The following is an 18,085-nucleotide window of genomic DNA, read 5'->3' on the forward strand; positions in this document are numbered from 1 at the left end:
TACACATATATACATACATATACACATATATATATATATATATATATACAGTACATATATATATACACACATACATTTATATATTTATATATATATATATTTAATTGAATCTATTGTTTTTGTGTGTGTGAAAGTGTGGGATGACCCTGTGACTGTGAAACACCCACAGCCTCGTCTTCACATTCTCATCATTAACACTAATATTGATATAAATATCGGAATTGAACATGTTACGGTTACTGTAACCACCCGTCTCTCTCTGCTATTTGCTTCCGTTACAATTCCCTACTATTTCTTTTTTTTTTTACTGCATTTTACATTTCTGTATAATCTGCATTTCCTCTCACATGACACAGACTTCCTGTTTCTTCCATTTGTTTTTTCCTCCGGTTTTTATACAAATAAAACTGACTTGACTTGACAGTTCCGCTTTAATGAGAGACCCCAAATGACGCACACAAGGACAACAAAGGCGTTCTTTTCTATTAGCACGAGGAGGATAAAGCGGTAGTAGATGATGGATGGACAGTTTCGGTTGTCAATGAAAGTGTCCTAGGAAGTACAGCTACATAAACCTTTGTGTGTGTGTGTGTGTGTGTGTGTGTGTGTGTGTGTGTGTGTGTGCGTGCGTGTCTCTCAGACTCACAGGTTTCCTGTCTGGGTGGCAGGAGAAGTAAATCTCTGTCGACCTCTGGTAAAGCTTGTGACACACCTCTCCGCTGGTGTAGTTCAGGATGAGCTGGTCTCCCACGTAGCTCAGGATCTGGTTCGCCATTCCTGCAGGAGCGGGAGTTTACACGATATTATGACACGACATTAAGACTGAAGCGGCTGCTACGTCCCCCACGTCATCACAGTTCACTTATTCTAAGTGTGTTGGACGTCGTCCCATCCCTCGTACCTGCAATCTTGTGTTGCTGTCCGTCCACCTGGCAGGACGAGACGGTTTCGATGCCCGTGACGGCGTGTGTGCACACGCCTCTCCGCAGCCCCTCGCAGACGGACAGGTGGTAGATGTACTTGCCGCTCCTCACCGGGTAATCCTGTCCCTTCAGGGAGCTCAGGTTGAACTCGTAGCCGGTCTTCGGGTCACGGACGCGACACTCTGAACCTGAAAACACGAGCTCACAGTCAGCGACAGAAACTTCACGTACATTTTCAAATATCAGTGTCTGTGTGTGTTTACCCTGAGACTTCCTGATGGGACAGGCATCAGACGTCCTCCAGATGAAGACGTACTCGCAGCCGTCTTTGCGATCGAACATGGGGGAGCCCTGGAAAATGCAGACGCGTCATGAGTGAGCCAACACGTCACGCTTCAGATAAGACGTAAACAAGGCTCCCACAGCTTGTTGACATGAAATTCAAGGACTTTTCAAAGACTTTCCAGGTCCAATTCCCTCAAATTCAAGGAATGAATGTGCCGACACTTTTTAACCCTTTAACACCCGAGCCTCAATATGTCAGCTGCTCTTTTTAGCTTATTTTAACCATAAAAAGGTCAGAAAAAAAGTGTTTTTGTCCATTTTTCCAGAGTAACTTTCACTATCTGGCAGTTATTTAGGGTATAAACAATTAAAAATTAAGAAAAACAAAAGGACTTTGCAGAATAAAACATATATAAAGTAACATTTGTTGGAATTATTTTGTCTCAATGTCCAAAAATAAGCCAAAAAAAAAAAAGGAAACTACTGTATGTACAATCATTGCTGATTCACCTTGAAGTTACCGTAAATTTCGGCCTATTGAGCGCACCTGACTATAAGCCACAGGTTTTCATGTTGTAACCAGTAGCGGCGCCAGGATTCAATTTACACAGAAAGACGCTGAAGTTTATTTTCGTTGTTGTTTTAATTAAAACAACGTAATTTAAACACGGGGTGAACATGCCTGCATGTTTAGAAAATAAAACACTGCACCAACACGACAGTAAGACGCCTGGTTAGAAAAGAAAACACTGTAAAACCACCAGAAAAGTCATTGGTCGCTATCTTCATCTTTTTCTTGCGCACTAAAGTCACTGAAGTCTTCAACACATAATCTTTCCCAGCGTCTGTCTCACTTTGGGGTTTACTGCTAGAGAGTGCCCCCCGGTGGCCGTTAGCTGGTAAAAATCTATAAATTAGCGGCACAGTTGTATAGGCCGCAGGGTTCAAAGCGTAGGAAAAAAGTAGCGGCTTATAGGCCGAAATTTACGGTACTATCATGACCACACGAGGGCGTTGATGTACAACTTCTCAGCTTTCAGAATTACGGTAACGCAAATTGTGCAAAACGTGTCATCTGTGATGCACTCGGTGTTAAAGGGTTAACTTGTATTTTAAAAGTCTGTTTTTAGTCAGAACTAAACCAATAGTTCAGTTTTTGTGCTCTAATATCATGTAAATGTACTTACTAATCGGGTCAAAGACCAGAAGTCGGGAGTCGCTGTCCGTCTGGAACTCGTTCCCCAGGTTTTCTCCGTCAACATCCAACAAAATAATTGTAAATATCCAAAGTTAGACATTAACAATTATTTTTGTCGGATGTTGACAGGGAACGAGTTCCAGACGGACAGTGACTCCAAGCCAGTGACGACCAAAAATTCAGTAGCCAATCAGCAGGCAGCTTCCTAAGACCCGCCCACAAACAATAAACCAATAACAAACCAGCGAGTGCAAAGAAAGTGCACTTTCAAACAATAAAATACAATATTTTTGAATGATTTAAATCAATATTTTATTTGCTTCTTAAAAAAAGTGTTGTAAATATGGACACAAATCTAATTCCATAGATTTGTGTCCATATTTACAACACTTTTTTTAAGAAGCAAATAAAATATCGAAAATATATTTGGTCACTACTCACTGGATAGTCGTCACACTGCAGGATGATGCGCGTGGAGTAGCGCGCCGAGGGACTGCACTGGTCCCCGTTCTGGTACGTGATGCTGATGGCGCCGCCCTCCGCGACCTTCGGCGCCGACTGCACGTAACCCAGGTTGTAACTCCTGCCGTCGATGACACCGCAGGATCCCAGGAGACCGACTGAAGAGAAAAGACAGTTTCACTTTAATCCTAATATTACACTGATTTACTCTGGTCCCACTGGTGAGTCACTAAAGGTGCAGTGTGTCAAACTCAAACGATGTTTAGGTTTGTCCATTATGGGCTACTGTAAAATCACGGTGGTCCAAAATGGCCGCCTCCCAAGATATAAATAGATATATGTAGACAATTCTGCACAATCAGGTGATTTGTAGACCTTTTTGTGTCTTCAATTTCATTTAAATTGCACACAATAGACCTTTAATAGAGTTGGTATTGCATTGCGTTTAAATAAAGTTGTAGCTTTTATGTTTTAATTTAGTTTATGATTTTCATAATGAATGTCAGGAAACAGGAAGCATGGATTGTCAGTAAACAAGTCAAATTTTCAAAATAAAATTAAGAGCAGCATAAAAATCAAATATTACTAATTACTAAAATAGATTTTTTTTTTGATAAATCAAACGATAGACAAATAAACTTTGTAGGAAACTGTCAGTTTCACTTTAATGCAAAACAGTAAAACAATTTAGCATAAATAATAAACTTTAGGACGAAAATAGACCAAAACTTTACTGGCAGAGAAGAAAAAGTTCAATATTTGGCTGCAAAATACAAAATGACAACACATCTAATCTAATCTTCACAAATTCACTTCTAATAACAATATATAAAAAAAAACTTAACACGAGTGTGTTGTGTGACATTTTGACATTACAGTGAAAGAAACACTTTCACTCACCTGGACATCCTGTGACTGGAGGCAGAGGTTTGCACACGTTGATGTAAAAGCTGCGCGACTTGACTGAGTCGGTATCTATGGCGATCCAGGGACTGTCTCCTTCGTCCCGGGCCAGGTGACTCAGGTCGTATTCGTTCCCGTGAGGATCTGGAGGAATTACAAAAATTACAAAAATCTCATTTACTGAGTCAACAAAAATATGACATAAATAATCATTTAAGAAAACGGATTTTTTACTTAAAAATAAAACTACAATAAAACGTGTGTGTTCATACCGGTGATCAGGCAGTCGACGGGGGAGGGGACGCAGGCCAGAGCGGTGGAGAACTCGAAGAGGACGTCGTGGACCACGTGGTTGGGCAGAGAGCTCAGCTCCTCGCGCAGCACTTTCAGCGAACCCGCGTGAGAGTTGGGATCGCACACAAAGTTTATGGTGAAGGTGTCGCGAGTCGCTGAGGAGGAGGAGGAGGAGGAGGAGATGAAGAAGAGTCAATAAATATGTACATTTAAAGGGTTTTAAAGAGAATCATAACAAATGTGGTGACAGAGGCCTGTGGGTGCAAATTTGCTCAAATCTGACTCATCTGTATTCAAAAAAATGAATGTACGGGAGTTTAATGTGCATTTTTCTAATTTTTGTGACTTGTTTCACTCATATTTACCATTGACTTACTTTTACAAGAAGCCTTTTGAAGACAATGTTTTATAAAAACAAAAACTTGTGAGATGCCAAATGCCCCAAATTTATCATTTAAAATTGAGGATTTATTGACATAAGTTGAATAAACTACCTATTAATATGTTTACATGAGTGTAAAAATCACTTGATTTGGTTTGGGGTCAGGAGAGGGCGCCGGTGAAATTATAATTATTCTGTGAATAACTCACAGTTCATGTCCAAATAAAACGGTTTGTTTTGGTGTAAATTACGTGATTTTAAACACATTTTGTTGCAGAATGAATCAACAAATGAAAAAAACAGACATAAATAACCAACTATAACTCGGATTTACGACACAAACGTAGAAGAGCGACACCCTTTCTGGTGCACGAAGGCCACCGTGGGTCCCCGACTACGTCTCGCCACTAGATGTCACTCATTCTCACACACCGGGACCTTTTAAATGTGTGTGTGAGGTCACCTGTGGGGTCGTCCAGCGGCCCCTTGTACGTCAGTTGGAGGAGACCGTCGGTGGAATACTGCAGCGTCCTCTCCACGCCCACTGGACTGGAGACGTGTCCGTCATACAGCTCACAGCCAGCCACGCCCTGACCACACCCCGCCATGTCTGAGCAGATGTTCACCTGGATGAATGGATGATGAAGCAGGTGTTAGTGTTTGTGCTCTTTGTTTATCATCTTTATTTTTAATATTCTTGCATTTAACTCCAACAATTAAGATTTTATTCTATGTGCATGAGGAAAAGATCATAAAAATAGGACAAAAAGATTACAATTTCAACCCTACTTCACGCTATTCATGTAAAAAATACAGCCCCTAAATAAATGAATTTAGTTAGGTTTTATGTTTTAAGTTGTTTTTATTTTTTAAAGTTTAAATTTATTGATCTTTTGAGACGATTCCCAAAATATTATAAATATAGAGTTTGTGGTCAATTAACCTGGCTCCACTACAACAATTGAATATAATTAGATTTTTTTATTATTGTTATTCAGGTTTTTTGGTTTGTGTTCAGTTACACACCAGGTTTTTTTTAACAATAAACTCAAAACATATTTATTTAGAACAGCTTTAAATAATCACTAAAACAACGACACTTTCCCACTCTACTTAATCCTACAATTTCTAATTTTACTGACTCTTTTACAATGACATTTTCCCCCATTCTCGCTATGTTATTGCATGTTTTTATGATTTATTTTTTGCTAGTGCTACAAGTGCTATATAAATAGACATTGATTTGATTTATATCAAGATAATAATGTTAGATTAGTTTAGATTCCAGACCAAAACAGTAACTAAACAGCGCCAAACATATTCAGACATACGGATTTCAAGTGAAACAAGACAATTATGTTATTGATGGGAGTATATGTATCACTAAATATTATTATATAACATACAGGACAGCTGCGTCATCTACTGTAGGAAAAACACGTCATTCATTACCAGGAAGTCTTTTCCATTAGCGCTCTGCTTGTATCCAGACTCTGTCGCCAAAGGCAGGAGGTTAAATTCAAAACCAGTGTTGGGATCGACGACGGCACAGCTCTGAGACGTAAAGACAACAACAACAAAAAAAAGACATATATGAACTAGTCATTAGATATTAAGTAAAAAAAATAAATAAACCTATATACTAATCTGTCTAATCTGGTCTTTGTTGAACCAGGGATGATGATAATTGACTTGTTGTCGTCACGTCTGTGAACTCACGTTGTTCTTGGTGGTTTTGATGGCACAGGCCGCTCGGGTCTCCCACATGAAGTTGGCAGTACAGTTCTGGTACATGAGGAAGCGCGGGCCTGCAGACTGAACACACACACACACACAGAGTTACACACTAACTAGAGAACAAGGAAACACGACTATAATGTAAAAGTGAAATGTTATAATAGTGTTTTTATTTGCAGTGTAAATGGTTTCTATCACCGGGTAAATAACACACAACGAGCAGCTGTTTGTCTACAGACTTCACACAGGACTGAGGCGGACAAGCTGTCGTGTTTGTTTCTGCAACGTTGTCAATCAAAAACTGGCTCCGCCTTTCAGACACTTCCTCCAATCATCACACAGGAGCCCAGCGTCCTCGCCCCACCCACTGCTCCATTGACTCCCAGAAACTACTACTAAACAAAATGACTACTAAAACTACTATCACAACTACTACTCAGACGACTACTACCAGAACTACTGAACTACCTGTAAAGCAACTAATAAAAACCTAAAAACAATACTACCAACTACTACCAAACTTTCACCAAAGTTCCCTCATTCATGTGAGCAGCGCCACCGTGAGGACACATGAAGTAGTGACACCAGTGACTGTTGACTGCTTTAAGGATCTTTTTACAGTGCAGACACAGAGGCGTTGACGTACCACAGTTCCTCTGGAGCAGACCAGGTGGATGCGTGTCGTGTACGTGAGCTTCAGACCCTCAGACTCGCAGACGGAGCCGTCGGTGAACTCCAGCAGCAGTTTGTCTTGTCCCTCCACGACGGGACCGCGCTTGGAAACTCCCATGTTACTCACGGCGACCACTTCCTCCAGAATCCCCTGAGGGAGCGGAGAACAGGACAATGACAAATGTCAGTTTTAATGATTTTTCAGCCCCTTAAATGTAAATATTTCCAGTTATCGTTGATTTTTAAGCCTCTTAAATGTGAATATTTCCTGGGTTTCTTTTTTTCAGCTTCTTAAATGTTAGTATTTCAGATTTTCTTTGATTTTCCAGCTTGTAAAATGTGAATATTTCCAGTTATCTTTGATTTTTAAGCCTCTTAAATGTGAATATTTCCAGTTATCTTTGATTTTTAAGCCTCTTAAATGTGAATATTTCCTGGGTTTCTTTTTTTCAGCTTCTTGAATGTTAATATTTCAGATTTTCTTTGATTTTCCAGCTTGTAAAATGTGAATATTTCCTGTTTTCTTTGATTTTTTTTTAATTTTCTTGCCCTTAAATGTGAATATTTCCAGTTATCTTTGATTTTTTAAGCCTCTCATGATTTTAAGCCCTCTTAAATGTAATATTTCAGTTATCTTTGATTTTTAAGCCTCTTAAATGTGAATATTTCCAGTTATCTTTGATTTTTAAGCCTCTTAAATGTGAATATTTCCAGTTATCTTTGATTTTTAAGCCTCTTAAATGTGAATATTTCCTGGGTTCCTTTTTTTCAGCTTCTTAAATGTTAATATTTCAGATTTTCCAGCTTGTAAAATGTGAATATTTCCAGTTATCTTTTGATTTTTAAGCCTCTTAAATGTGAATATTTCCTGGTTTCTTTTTTCAGCTAGCAGATATTAATATTTCAGATTTTCCAGCTTGTAAAATGTGAATATTTCCTGTTTTCTTTGATTTTTAAGCCTCTTAAATGTGAATATTTCCTGGGTTCCTTTTTCAGTTTCTTAAATGTTAATATTTCAGATTTTCCAACTTGTAAAATGTGAATATTTCCAGTTATCTTTGATTTTTAAGCCTCTTAAATGTGAATATTTCCTGGGTTTCTTTTTTCAGCTTCTTGAATGTTAATATTTCAGATTTTCCAGCTTGTAAAATGTGAATATTTCCTGTTTTCTTTGATTTTTAAGCCTCTTAAATGTGAATATTTCCAGTTATCTTTGATTTTTAAGCCTCTTAAATGTGAATATTTCCAGTTATCTTTGATTTCTAAGCCTCTTAAATGTGAATATTTCCTGGGTTTCTTTTTTTCAGCTTCTTAAATGTTAATATTTCAGATTTTCTTTGATTTTCCAGCTTGTAAAATGTGAATATTTCCTGTTTTCTTTGATTTTTTCAAAACAAAGACATTTGAGAACATGATTATTTCCAGGGTTAAGAAACATTTTCCAACATTATTATGAGTTTGTGTCCCAAGTAACAGCTGATATAGTCATGTCATTAAAACCAGGCTATATTTTCCTGACTTTTGCTGATTCATTACTTTATTTCACTCATTCATTCATTCAAACCTCCACACTGAGTGGGAGTGTTCCCTGACCATGTCTTTCACTTTTAAGGATTTCTTTGTTATCTGGAGCAAAGAAATTAAGAAATAATTCACATTTAAGAAGCAGAAACAATGTGAATAATGATTATTTATGCATGAAATGAATTTACAAGCACATTTTCACCACAATTTTCCTTGGTTTTATAAAACACACAATTCAGTTAAAGTTTGTCATCGTTCCTAGTTTTTAACGAAAATGCTTTTTCAATTTTAGTTGTGGTTGTGTTTGTGTGAACTCGCCTGCTCTGGGATGTACTTCATCTGGCAGACGGACGCGTGGCGGTCGCAGCCCGGCACGGCGCTGATCGGCCGGCACACGTTGATGTAGTACTTCCTCAGGTTGGTGGTGTCCGACAGATCCATGGACTGCCAGTTGCTGTTGGTGACGGAGCGAGACAGACTAGGAACACAAGAATTAAAGAGAGTTTTTAAAATACGGTTCATTTGTTACCGCGGCCTAAAGAGAAGGCGACGCGTTACCTGGACAAGTCGTACTGCTCCAGCGTCAGCGGATCGGTCACCAGACACTCGTGAGGCCTCTCGGGACAAGCGTAGGACGTGTACCAGCGGAAGTTATACGTGTACTTGTCTTCAACCTGCGCTCACAAAGAGAAAAGGCGCGGCTTTAAATTTACATGTTAACCAAAGATTTACAAAGACCCGGGAGATAAAAACGGTTAGAACTAAAACGTAGACAAATTATCCTTCAATTATCTGGCCAGAAAAAATTGCTGCTAAGATCAAAAAAGGCGTAATTTGACAGTTGAGTTTTTTTAATGAGCTGCATTATGTATTAAATAGGTTATTTTTATTGAAAATACTGTATATAAGTGCGCTGGAGTGCAGACTGCAAAACATGAGTGATTTCAACCAAGCACCAACTTGTCGATGATTGATTTGGAATAAAAAACAGAATAGAATTTAACAAAGCATAAAATCATCAGACAAACACGAGATAGAATTAAGAGACAATTGTAGAAGACAAAAGACAATAAAACGGACACAGATTTATCCACCTCATTCCTCTCCCCCCCGTTATACCCTGCATGCATGAATTATGGGAATTACTGTCAAATCATCACAAATTCTGATTAGAAAAGGATATAATCTGGATTTATGTTGAAGTTAACTCAGTTTTTAGTGTTTGCCTTCACCCCCCTTTAACTGCTTTAACTAAAAATTGGTTTTTATTTACATATTTTTGCACTTTTGCACCATAGTTTTTACTTTTTTTCTTGTTTGTTTCTTGTCTGTTAATATTTGTGTCAAGAAAACAAAAAATTCAAACAACGCTGAGAGTAACAGACTTAAATGGACTCTTTTTGGTGATATTTTAACAGTGTAAATCTCAGATTAGAACAATGTCGAGGATTAAGTTAACTCGGACAAATCAGTATCTACACAGCAATCGCGTTCTGTCAATCATGGGACACAATCTTATGTCTTAGTCTGGGTTTTAGTTTCCACATCAGGTGATTTTCAGACTGTAGGATAATAGCAAGCCTCCACTTCCACTTTGATTTGACACTGGAAAGAAACGGCGTTCGGCTAATTCTGCGTTTCTCTCGTCGCTTCTCCGGGAATAAAGTGGATTAGCTCAAAAACAACCGGTCACAGAATGACCCACGTATCGCTCGAACCTCTTGCTTGAACAACGTAAAGGAAAAGGGGAAAGTTTCCGGGAGTTTAACCTGGTATTCTGGACTCCCAGCTCCGGCTTCTGGGTCACAGAGGAAGGAGATGAGCGTGGATCTGCGCGTGTGCTCTTTGTTGTTGTACTGCGAGCCGTTGGCGTAGCTCAGCTGGATCAGGCCGTCGTAGTACGACAGGCGAGCGTTCGCTTCCCCGAGATTCCAAGAACTAAACAAACAAACAAAAGTATGATATCGTACAATTCACAAGCAGAAAAATCATTAAAGGACTAAAAGAATCACCTCTTTTCAACCTGACACGCTCCGGCCGTCGCGGGACAGTTGGCGGCTTTGACGGCGCCGCACACGTTGACGTAGTAGTCGTAGTTCCCGCTGGTGACGTTGTAGAAGCCGCCGTCTTTGGTGAGAGGCGACAAGTCGAAGGAGAAGCCTGTGGAGGAGCAGCAGCAGCAGCAGAGGTGAGATCACAGAGAGGGGTAAGTACAGCGGAGCAGCCACCAGAGGGCAGCACAGGCTTCTCCTTCTCCTCAACGTCATTCAAACACCCGGAAGTGGATTTCACTTACTTTAAGATTTTTAAATGTAAACATTGTGTGGGAGCAAAGGTCAACAATATGGATTTGAGCCTTTATCAGCAGGCTCCGCCCACTTTCAACTGTCAAAAGACAAGGAGTGTGAAACTGATAGGAGGCGAACAGAAAAACAAGTCCTCTGATGACTGATAATGAACATTTAGAGCAAAGAGAAGCTCGTGACTTGAGTCTTTTCTTGTCTTTTATTGGGTTTATTGTTTTTGCTCCTGAGATGAGAATAATGATGTAAAAAATGACTGTTTCCTCCGATATCGAGAATCACATCACTGTCAAAATAATCGCAAGATATGTCATGAAAAACCTCTAAAGCACATTTGAGGGTAAAGAACCCACTAAAATCCAATTTTACTGAACACACACTTTGATTTTTATGTCACAAAGACAACTAATTCTTCCAAATAGGAACATTTTTTCTTATTAATGACTTAACACACTTCCTAATTTGACAGTTTTCTACATATTTTCGTTAAAACCAAACAAATTCTGCCATAAACACGAGTTAGAGCATTAACTGGTTATGGTTAAAGTTAGAAAAGAAGGCTTTGTTTAGGCTGTCCAAATGAGCGGAAGACAGCACAGCTGTCTGCGTGTGTGGGTTCTTGTATTTGGGGCTTTGAAAAAACTCCTATAAACCATAAAGAGTGAGGACATTTTGGCAAAGTAAGAACATTTTCTTCTTTAAAGGGTTTAAGACCTTGTTTAACCCTTTAGTAGGCAAATAACTCTATTTGGGACATCCAAAACAGCTGGAGACCGTCTTCTCCTGCATCTATCTCACAAACTACGTATGGTTTAAGTGATGAAGGCGAGTTGGAGCAGAGGAAACATCTAAAACACGCAGGACAGGCTGTCCCCCAAGGACCAGCAGGACGTCCTCAAATAATGTTCCTTCCACTTTATTTGTGTGTGTGTCGTACCAGCCTGAGCGTCCTCCACCCTGCAGTCGTCTCCTTGTGTCTTGGAGAGGACACAGGCAGCAGCCGTGTACCACTCCAGCTCGTACACGCAGCCGTTAGACGAAACCGTCCGCAGGACAGGAGCGCTCTCCAGATCTCCTGCACGGCGAGGGCGACAGAGCGTGAATGTCTCAATGAGCAGAATAAACTCATCTGAACCTCGTCGCCTTGTTTTCTCACTGACCTGGTTTGCACTTGAGGGTCAGAATGGTTTGGATCCTGGTCTTGGCTTTGCAGAAGCTGCCGTCCGTGTAGACCAGTCTGATGTCGTTCCCCACTTTGGTTTTCTGAGGAGACGAGAGGAAGCTGCCGAGGCTGACGGATCCGAGGGCGGCATCTGCAGCGGAGACGCGGAGCGAAAAATCAGCACTGATGAGTAAAAATACAATACGTGATCTGTATTTGTATGTGTATGAGTCAGAGGTTTGGACATTATTTCCACCTGGACTCAGTTTATCTCAAAATTTAGCACAAAGCAACACATTTACAGTCATTTTCATTGGTTTCAAAGGCGCTCGGCTGTTTTTATTGAATCTATTCTGAAGGTAAAAATGAAGAAAAAAGATGTTAGAAATTGGAGGCACACTTCTTTGTAAATATCCTTTCTACTTTTTAACATATTTCATTTAAAAGGTATTTTGCTGAAATTTGTGCATGAAGGAGACAGAGACGTTTCACCGCCGTTAACCACTTAATTAACAACAAATAAAGAGAAATACAGCAACAGCAGCATTGAAGCTATAAAAGGCATAACAATAATAATAATAATAATGATAATAAAACACAATAAAAACATTTAAATAGAGAGGTTTTCAGGCTGGATTTAAAGGAATGAGTTAATTTCGCCCAGCTTTAGTCCTAACCTGACCCAGGTGACCTTTAGTGGTCTTAGAGCAATATTTAAAAAAAATCAATTCTGTGGCAGACGGGAAGCCAGCGTAAGGAGCTCAGAACTGGAGTCACGTGTTCCACCTCTTTGGTCTCGGTGAGAGCACGGGGCAGCCGAGTTCCCAACCTGGGGCTTGAACATCAGAGATCACACGGGTGGTTGTGAGGCTATAAAAATGACTTACATTTGTGCATATTCAATTTAGAGAACCCCAAACACATCAAACAAAGCCCATTTTTTGGTCCATTATGAAGCTATTTATTACCAACACCTCTGTGACTGAGGCAACATCTCAAGAGTTACCTTGGTTTTGATTTTATGGAAGCACAAGACAGTTTTGTCTTGGACACAAACAAGGAGAGGCTTCAAGGAATAAAAAGGTTGGGAACCAGAAGAATCCAGTGAAGATAAAAGGCCAGGTCCTGCTGCACCATACGTCCTTTAAAATACTAAAAGTGAAGTCACAGCGACTTTAACCTCAGCTCGACTCCACACTAACGGGTGAAACTTCGTAGGAAATCTTAGGGAACTCCTCGTCCTCGTCTCTTACCTACGGCACAGATTGAAGCGTTCACTGGGCAGTCGACGGTGGCGCCCCCTGTCTGCACCACTTTGTGACACACGTTCAGGTAGATACGCGAGTTTGGCTTGATGGAGTTGGCGTCGACGGCCTCCCAGTTCCCACTGGCGTCTGTGCCTGAAGCAGCAGCAACGTCCAGAGGAAGGAGAGAGAAACGCAGAAGTGTTTGGTAACGAGAGATAAATCAGAACAAAGACAGAATAGTTTGCAGCCGTTTAAACTCACCTGGATATCTGGTGAGGGGTGAAAGGTCATAGTGTTTGTTGCCGTCTCTGAGGCGACACAGCAGATCCTCCTTCTCTTTGACGCAGGCAAACGCCGTCTGCCACACAAAGTAGTACGTGCAGTCCGTCTCGCCTGTGAAAACAGGATTCCCTCGACCGCCGTTGGCTGCGAAAAACCAAAAAAAAAGAATCTCTACAACGTCTGACCTTTCAAAATAAATGGAAAACCTGCAAATTAATTATTTTTTCTTACAATTGTGACTTTTTCTCAAAATTGTGACTTTTCTCAGAAGTCGAACTTTTTACCCAGAATTCTGACTTTAATCCCAGAATTCTGACTTCAATCCCTGAATTCTGAATTTTAATCTCAGAATGCTGAGAAACCTAGATGCGATTCATAAACGTGTCAAGAGAGATAATCTCACATGCCGTCTGGTTGCACTCAAAGTTGATGATGGTCATTCTCTGGAAGCCTGAGGAGCATTCGTCACCGTCAGGGTAAATCAACGTCAGGTCTCCGTCTGAATAGCTGCAGAGGACCGAGACACGCGGACAGAGACAAACATGTTTGTGACCTTTTTTATACTCAATAAAACACAAAACTATCGTTGTAAATTGCCATTCTTAGGTGGGAAAAATCTTTATTATATTACACAATTTACCTGAAGAGGCTGCATTGCTCGCCAATGAACAGTCCTAGTGATTTATTTTGAAGAGCCACACTGGGGAGCCAGCATCTTTCCAATTATTCCTCATGACTAATAAATAATAATTTTTCATTTTGACAACAAAATGTGTTTCCAACCACAAAATGCGACCAATAAATCGCATGTGTCGACCCTCTGATTCAAGCTCCGCCCCCAAACTACTTGTAGTTGTGCATGTTCATTACTTTAGAGACACATTTGGGTACAAATACATCACTTTTTTAGTAACATAAGTTTAGCTATTATTAAATTAATCGGCAACTGATTTTATAATCAGTTTTAATTCATTTCAGCTTCTTAAAGGTGAATATTTTCAGATTTGTTTGCTCCATAGAAACAAAGAAATCATTAAAACTTTGGTTTTATAGACAAAACATTGTGATTATAGTTTGCAAAACAACAATCATTTTATGGACTAGACGATTATTTAATTAATGGATTAAATGACTAATTAATTATGAAAATAATCCTTAAATAGGAGTAAAAAAAAATTTTCGAAACATGAGTTCATCCGTTTTGTCCGCTTATGTAAGATTTTAGATCATTTTAGGGATTTGAGGGTGTAGTTAAGTGGTACAGAGAGTTGTCCTTCAACTTCAAGGTTGTGGGTTCGATTCCTAGCTCCACTAGTTTGGTCTACATGCTGCATGAAAGTGTGAGTGAAAGGGTGTGAATGGGAGCAAAAGTGTGAAGTGAGTAAAGCAGCTTTGAGATATAAATACCAATTTAATCCTTAATCCTTAAGGGTTGAATTCAAAGTGAAAAAGACACATCTTTACACAGGAACACACACACACACACGTGTTACCGTAACGTCTGGTTCTGGTATCTTCCCGCCACCTTCTTCATGTCTCCGCTCTTCTTCACCTGACAGGACGAGACCAGCGCGTCGCCGCCGCACTCGTCGTTCAGGATGTGCCCGCACACGTTCAGGTAGTACACGTAGGTTTCCACGCCGTCCGTGGACTCGGAGTGAGCGTAGTACGGGTGATCTGATGCTGCGCGTGCACACACATGAAAACACGGTCCATAAATTAAAGGAACAGTTTAGAACGTCTCTAAACATTACAGTTACGTTTTTACTAACTTACTACTAATGCGTACTTGTCATTACCGTAACTGCTTTAGAATGTTTGTGATATCTAGAAAACTCAAACTTCACAGCACCCCACACGACCCTCGCGTGGAGGATAAAGCGGTAGACGATGGATGGATGGATACCGTAAAGCAGAAAAATCTGAGCTTTGCACCCGTATACTTGTCATTACGGTAGAACCTCCGGACCTCCGCGTGACGACCAAATCACCCAGACTGATGGCGCTTTAGTACACATCAAATCTAAGCCACGCAGTCGCGATTGGAGCGCATAGCTGTCTGTTACAGTCTGCTTTAGCAGGACATGTAATTATCACATAACATATTGTACAACTTTTTTCAATTTCAATTTCAATTTTGGTCTTTTTCTAGGAGCCGCAGAGCTCTGACCTGGGACAGGTTAGGGTGGCAGAAGCTAAGCTGTGGCTAACATGGTGTCAGACTCTGCATGAACTGGAGAGAAAAATGTAAAAAGCTTGTTTTTATTACTCACAATGAGCTAAAAAAAAGAAAAATCAGGAAGTGAGTTACTTCCTCTAACGAGGATAACAATAATCATAAAAAGACTACGAGTCAGGGCTTGTGATGCAAGGATGAACTCACAGCTCAGCGTGAGCGGCGTCAGGTCTATGGCGATGTCGTGCTGCTCGCTGGTCAGTCTGCAGTTGTGACTCTCCAGATAATCCCGGTGACAGGCGTATTCTGTCACCCACAGCACCTCGAAGCGACAGTTCGAGCCCGCCGTCATCCGGGGAATGTCGCCCTGTGGAGACGACGACAGCAAGCGGGACCGTTCGGGGTCTTTCAGGGTTTTCAAACAACAACAACAACAACAACAACAACAACAACAACAACGACGTGTTTTTTTTACGCATGAGCAGAACCCACCGAGTGTCTGCTGGACGGACACGTGAATGTGATGGTGACGGCGGGTTTCTCGTCATGACAGATGTCCGGAGAGGTCGAATCGGGGCTGAGCTCGTACTGTATCCTCAGACTGGGAGAGGAGAGGAGAGGAGAGACATTAATCTTTAAAAAACACTGAAAAAAAATATTGAAATCGCCCAAATAGAAACAAACTCATTTAAGTCTGACACCATTTTATAATAAATAAACTCAGTGTGTAGACATGAAGCAGAAAGAGGAGAGGAAATAAGAGAAGGAGAGAGGAGAGAACAAAGCAAGGAAAGAATAGAGAATAGAACAGTCATATGAAAGTGGTTCATAAAAAAACAAAAATTGGTTTTGGTTTCCACAGAAATGACCCCAAAACTTTCCCCAAAAAGTACCTACTTGCGACTAGGGAGATTTTCAGATTATTGGTAACTTTAGAGGGGCGGGGCTGTGTGCTGGAGAACACTGATTGGTGGAACACATTTTGCAGCTGTTTGGGCCAGTGCGGCTGCAGCCTATAAAAACAATTTATTCATTTCGCTATCAGTCATTTCAGAAATACGGTGCAAAAAGGAAAGGTGCGACACACGGACACACAACAAGGTCCAAGCTCTTTGGCAGGAAACGACCGAGTAACACTTTCCTGAACTTTGAGGCGCGGTGGGGAAACACACAGATTACTAGGAATTCTCTTCCCCGGGTTAGAAATGGTGCTAAAAAAAAGTAGCAGGTACCAGGTACGGTCACAAAAACAACGCTGAGTCGTGCCGTGCTGGAACTGGGTAGAGGAAAAGTTCCTGGTAATTAAAGGGGCTCATTTTGACAAATATATAATATTCACACACAGCTCAGGTGTTACCTGTCACTGCCCACCAGCTCCAGACGACCGGAGGGAGAGCCCATGTTGTAGGAGCCGTTCGTGGTGACCAGACAAGCTGCAGAGTCTTCTGGACATGATTTCTCTGGATAATCTGGACACGAAAAAAAAAAACACATTAACATTATTCGTTCCTCTGCGGTTTGTCTATTGTCCGACACGTCGTCGAGGAGTTTAGTCATTTTTAGTCCATGTCTCGTGTTGAAATGACTTGCAACAACTTCCTGTTTTTGAAAAAAAGACGACAGACACATTTAGCTGCAACATCCCTTTATGTGTGTGTGTGTGTGTGTGGCTCCTCCCCCTGTCACTCACTGATGCTGCGGCAGATGTTGATGTAGAAGTCGATGCTGTCGTTGCCGTCGTCCACCAGATAACCCTCTCTGATTTTGATCAGAGGGTTCAAGTCGTGTTTCTTACCGTCTGAGTCAAAGGCGTAGCATGGAACCTGGACACACACACAGTCAGATACAGATTATAGCAGATTATAACGCTGAAGCACTGATGGAATATTATACATAATTTTAGCCCATCTAATCGGTCACCTATCCTCCCTACTATCCATCCATCTTTACTTCTATATAATATATCAACCATCCATTCATCATCCACCCACACCTCATCTACCCATTCATCCATCCATCCATTTTTATTCATCCATCCATTTTTATCAATTTGTACCCAGTCATCTATCCATCATTTGTATCCATTTTTACCCATTCATCCATCCACACATCCAATCCACCCTCAACTTACTCATCTATCCATCCATCCATCCATTTGTTCATCCATAATCCAAGCAATTTTTATCTTTTATCCATTCATCCATCCATTTTTTAATCTAGTGATCCATCCAATATTCCATCTATTCACCCATTAATCCATTAATCATCCAATGTTTTACCCATTCATTTCAGTTTTGATCTACTCATCCATCCATTATCAATCCATCCATGAATTACATTTTTATCCATTAATTCACCCATTACTCCATATATCTGTCAATCAGCCATTAATCATTCTATCTTTAATCCACCCATCCATCCATCATCCATCCATTTATATCTATGTCCTATTACCCGTTCAACTGTACACACATTATTCATTCATTTTATCTTTTATCCATTCATCTCCAATGTTAACGATCACCCATTCATTCA

The 18,085-nt window shown here is 40.4% G+C and overlaps 1 protein-coding gene across 1 annotated transcript in view; it reads right to left on the bottom strand.

The window, feature by feature from the left end:
* igf2r (insulin-like growth factor 2 receptor) overlaps positions 1-18,085 on the bottom strand; it is a 48,029-nt gene that overhangs the window by 18,329 nt on the left and 11,615 nt on the right. Inside the window, exons 5-28 of the mRNA XM_044048828.1 lie at positions 17,241-17,373; positions 16,908-17,019; positions 16,043-16,151; positions 15,758-15,917; positions 14,868-15,057; positions 13,778-13,881; positions 13,354-13,518; positions 13,099-13,245; positions 11,844-11,996; positions 11,621-11,758; positions 10,393-10,540; positions 10,150-10,318; positions 8,939-9,054; positions 8,699-8,858; positions 6,831-7,007; positions 6,167-6,262; positions 5,900-6,001; positions 4,911-5,073; positions 4,044-4,220; positions 3,769-3,915; positions 2,848-3,026; positions 1,187-1,274; positions 902-1,111; positions 647-777 (exon numbers count right to left, since the gene is read on the bottom strand). Coding sequence (XP_043904763.1) covers positions 647-777; positions 902-1,111; positions 1,187-1,274; positions 2,848-3,026; positions 3,769-3,915; positions 4,044-4,220; positions 4,911-5,073; positions 5,900-6,001; positions 6,167-6,262; positions 6,831-7,007; positions 8,699-8,858; positions 8,939-9,054; positions 10,150-10,318; positions 10,393-10,540; positions 11,621-11,758; positions 11,844-11,996; positions 13,099-13,245; positions 13,354-13,518; positions 13,778-13,881; positions 14,868-15,057; positions 15,758-15,917; positions 16,043-16,151; positions 16,908-17,019; positions 17,241-17,373 — 3,474 coding nt within the window. The remainder of the gene's footprint in view (positions 1-646; positions 778-901; positions 1,112-1,186; positions 1,275-2,847; positions 3,027-3,768; positions 3,916-4,043; positions 4,221-4,910; positions 5,074-5,899; positions 6,002-6,166; positions 6,263-6,830; positions 7,008-8,698; positions 8,859-8,938; positions 9,055-10,149; positions 10,319-10,392; positions 10,541-11,620; positions 11,759-11,843; positions 11,997-13,098; positions 13,246-13,353; positions 13,519-13,777; positions 13,882-14,867; positions 15,058-15,757; positions 15,918-16,042; positions 16,152-16,907; positions 17,020-17,240; positions 17,374-18,085) is intronic.

This window comes from Solea senegalensis, linkage group LG17 (assembly GCF_019176455.1).
Source record: "Solea senegalensis isolate Sse05_10M linkage group LG17, IFAPA_SoseM_1, whole genome shotgun sequence".
NCBI classification, from domain to species: domain Eukaryota; kingdom Metazoa; phylum Chordata; class Actinopteri; order Pleuronectiformes; family Soleidae; genus Solea; species Solea senegalensis.